This window comes from Arachis stenosperma, chromosome 9 (assembly GCF_014773155.1).
Source record: "Arachis stenosperma cultivar V10309 chromosome 9, arast.V10309.gnm1.PFL2, whole genome shotgun sequence".
Lineage (NCBI taxonomy): Eukaryota > Viridiplantae > Streptophyta > Magnoliopsida > Fabales > Fabaceae > Arachis > Arachis stenosperma.
Window position 1 is genome coordinate 17,099,489 of NC_080385.1, and position 2,214 is coordinate 17,101,702.

The 2,214-nt window shown below is 30.5% G+C and overlaps 1 protein-coding gene across 1 annotated transcript; it reads right to left on the bottom strand.

The window, feature by feature from the left end:
* Positions 1 to 1,315: 1,315 nt before the first annotated feature.
* LOC130951390 (germin-like protein subfamily 3 member 1) lies at positions 1,316 to 2,214 on the bottom strand. The gene has a single exon (XM_057880039.1). The coding sequence runs from the start codon at positions 2,183 to 2,185 to the stop codon at positions 1,556 to 1,558; it is 630 nt and encodes a 209-aa protein (XP_057736022.1). The 5' UTR covers positions 2,186 to 2,214; the 3' UTR covers positions 1,316 to 1,555.

The window sequence follows — 2,214 nt, forward strand, 5'->3', positions numbered from 1 at the left end:
GTATTTTGTTAAATTATTTACCCGTTACTGAGGATTGAAAATCAAAGTTCTTTGTTTTGGTCATGATGATTAAGTATTTTCCCGTCTATTTCTCTTTCATTTTGTTCCATTTAGTATTACGGGATGAGTCAAAGTATGTTCAATTATCTGTGCATGTGAATTATTCGGCTTAATGTAATTGTACTTATATTTTAAATAATTTTTCAGACTTTAATTTATCAATGAATTCTCTAATTGTGTTAAAAAAATTTTGGGCCGGTTGAACTGAACAGATAATTTAAACCCTTCGCAATTTAATTTAAATTAAGAAATTAGTTATTGAAAGTCACTTTTATTTTATTTTACTAAATATATAACTACTACAACCTTGGAAAAATTATCCTTAAAAAGCCAGGAAAATAAAGACAAGTAATTTTATAATTGTAAAACTTTTAGTTTACCAAATCGAAAGTATACCAAAAAAATTACAGAAATATTATTTCTCTTTATTTTTAATTATGACTACTACACTATAAAATTAAAGACAACAACCAACTTTTATCATAAATAAATAAATAAATAAAAGAATAAAAAATAAAAGGAAGATATATCACCATAACGTTGACATATGCACGTTACTGTTAGATGATTGTTAATAACCTATTATTTATCAGTTATGTATGCATGTATGTCACGTATCGACCATAGGAAATTGGATAAGGTTCTGCTGCAAACATTTGCACAAAACCTTGAAATTAACATGTTGCTAAACTTGGAACAATTCTAATTCTAGTTTCCCTAATTTATTTTGAGTTTTATAAATATCATTGTGAGATCAGATCTCATGAATAATAATTTAAAATTAAATATAAAATTTGTCATTTTAATATTTAATTTTAATTTAACTTAAATTTTATCTTATGTTAAGTTATTTTATCAAAATAGTCATATAAGTAATTTTATATTAATTTTTTATCAATATGATATTATTTTTTTAAAATGAGATTAATTTTATTTTATTTATTAATTTTAATATAAATTTTAATTATAAATCGATTTACTTTTGATATATATATATATATATATATATATATATATATATATATATATATTAAAAATTCAACAAAATTTATTATTTTTAGTCAATAATTAGTCAATAATATTTAAAATGTGAATTAAAAATATAATATTAAATTATTAGGATAAAAAAATTAGACTAATAATTAAAAATATTGGCAAAAACAACAAATTCTGATTAAACTTTTCTCACTCCAAAAACAATCTTGGAGATGCTCTTAAATTTCAACACTTGGTTTTGGAACATTAACATAGAAACTAAATTCAAAATACATGATTTTTTTCGGGTGTACTACAAATAATACACCAATTTATGACTCCACAATGATACATACAAGGAATTCAAGAATAACTGTGACACCTAGACACAAAATGTAATGAATATGAAAAAACAACACAGAAATAATAATAATGATAATGGGAATGTGGGTGATGAAATGAGGAGGACAACACAAAATATTTTCTCAAAAGAAAATCTAGAGGGTCTGATATTATGTCTCTAGCCGCTTCCACCAAGAACACCCTTAAGCTTCTTGATCAATTCAGGGTCAAGGAAAGTAGTCTTTGCAATCAATGGAGTAGAGAAGTTGCTTGCAAACAAAGCAAAATCAAGAATCTGAAGTCCAGGATTGGGGCTACTAAAAAAAGCAAAAGCAACAGCGCCTTTCTTTCCAGCAGCTACCTGAAAATGCAGCAAGCCTTGAGGGAAAATCATAAGCTCTCCTGTCTTAACTGTGGCTATATAAACCGAGTTCGCCGAAGAGACGAACCCGGCAGTTATATGGCCACTCTTCACAATTAGTAGCTCTGTGGCGCCAGGGTGGGAGTGAAGAGGAACCACACCACCCGGACCCAGGTCTAGCCTCAAGGCCGAGAGGCCGAGGCCGTTCAGGCCTGGGAATTGGGTGACAAATGCCGGCGTGACGGCGGCGTTTATGAGGTCAATGATTTTTCCGGGGACGGAGAGGCCGGTGTAGACGAAGTCGGAGGAGGTTACATTGGCTTCGGGCTTGCAGGGGAAACCTGCAGGGGTGTCTGATGCTGTGGTTTCTGCCACACAGAAGTCTTGGACTGATGCATGGGAAGTTGTGGATAAGAGAAGTGGGATGAGGAAGAGAATGGGAAGCATCTTTGCTTGGGTGTATGTTTATTTTTTAG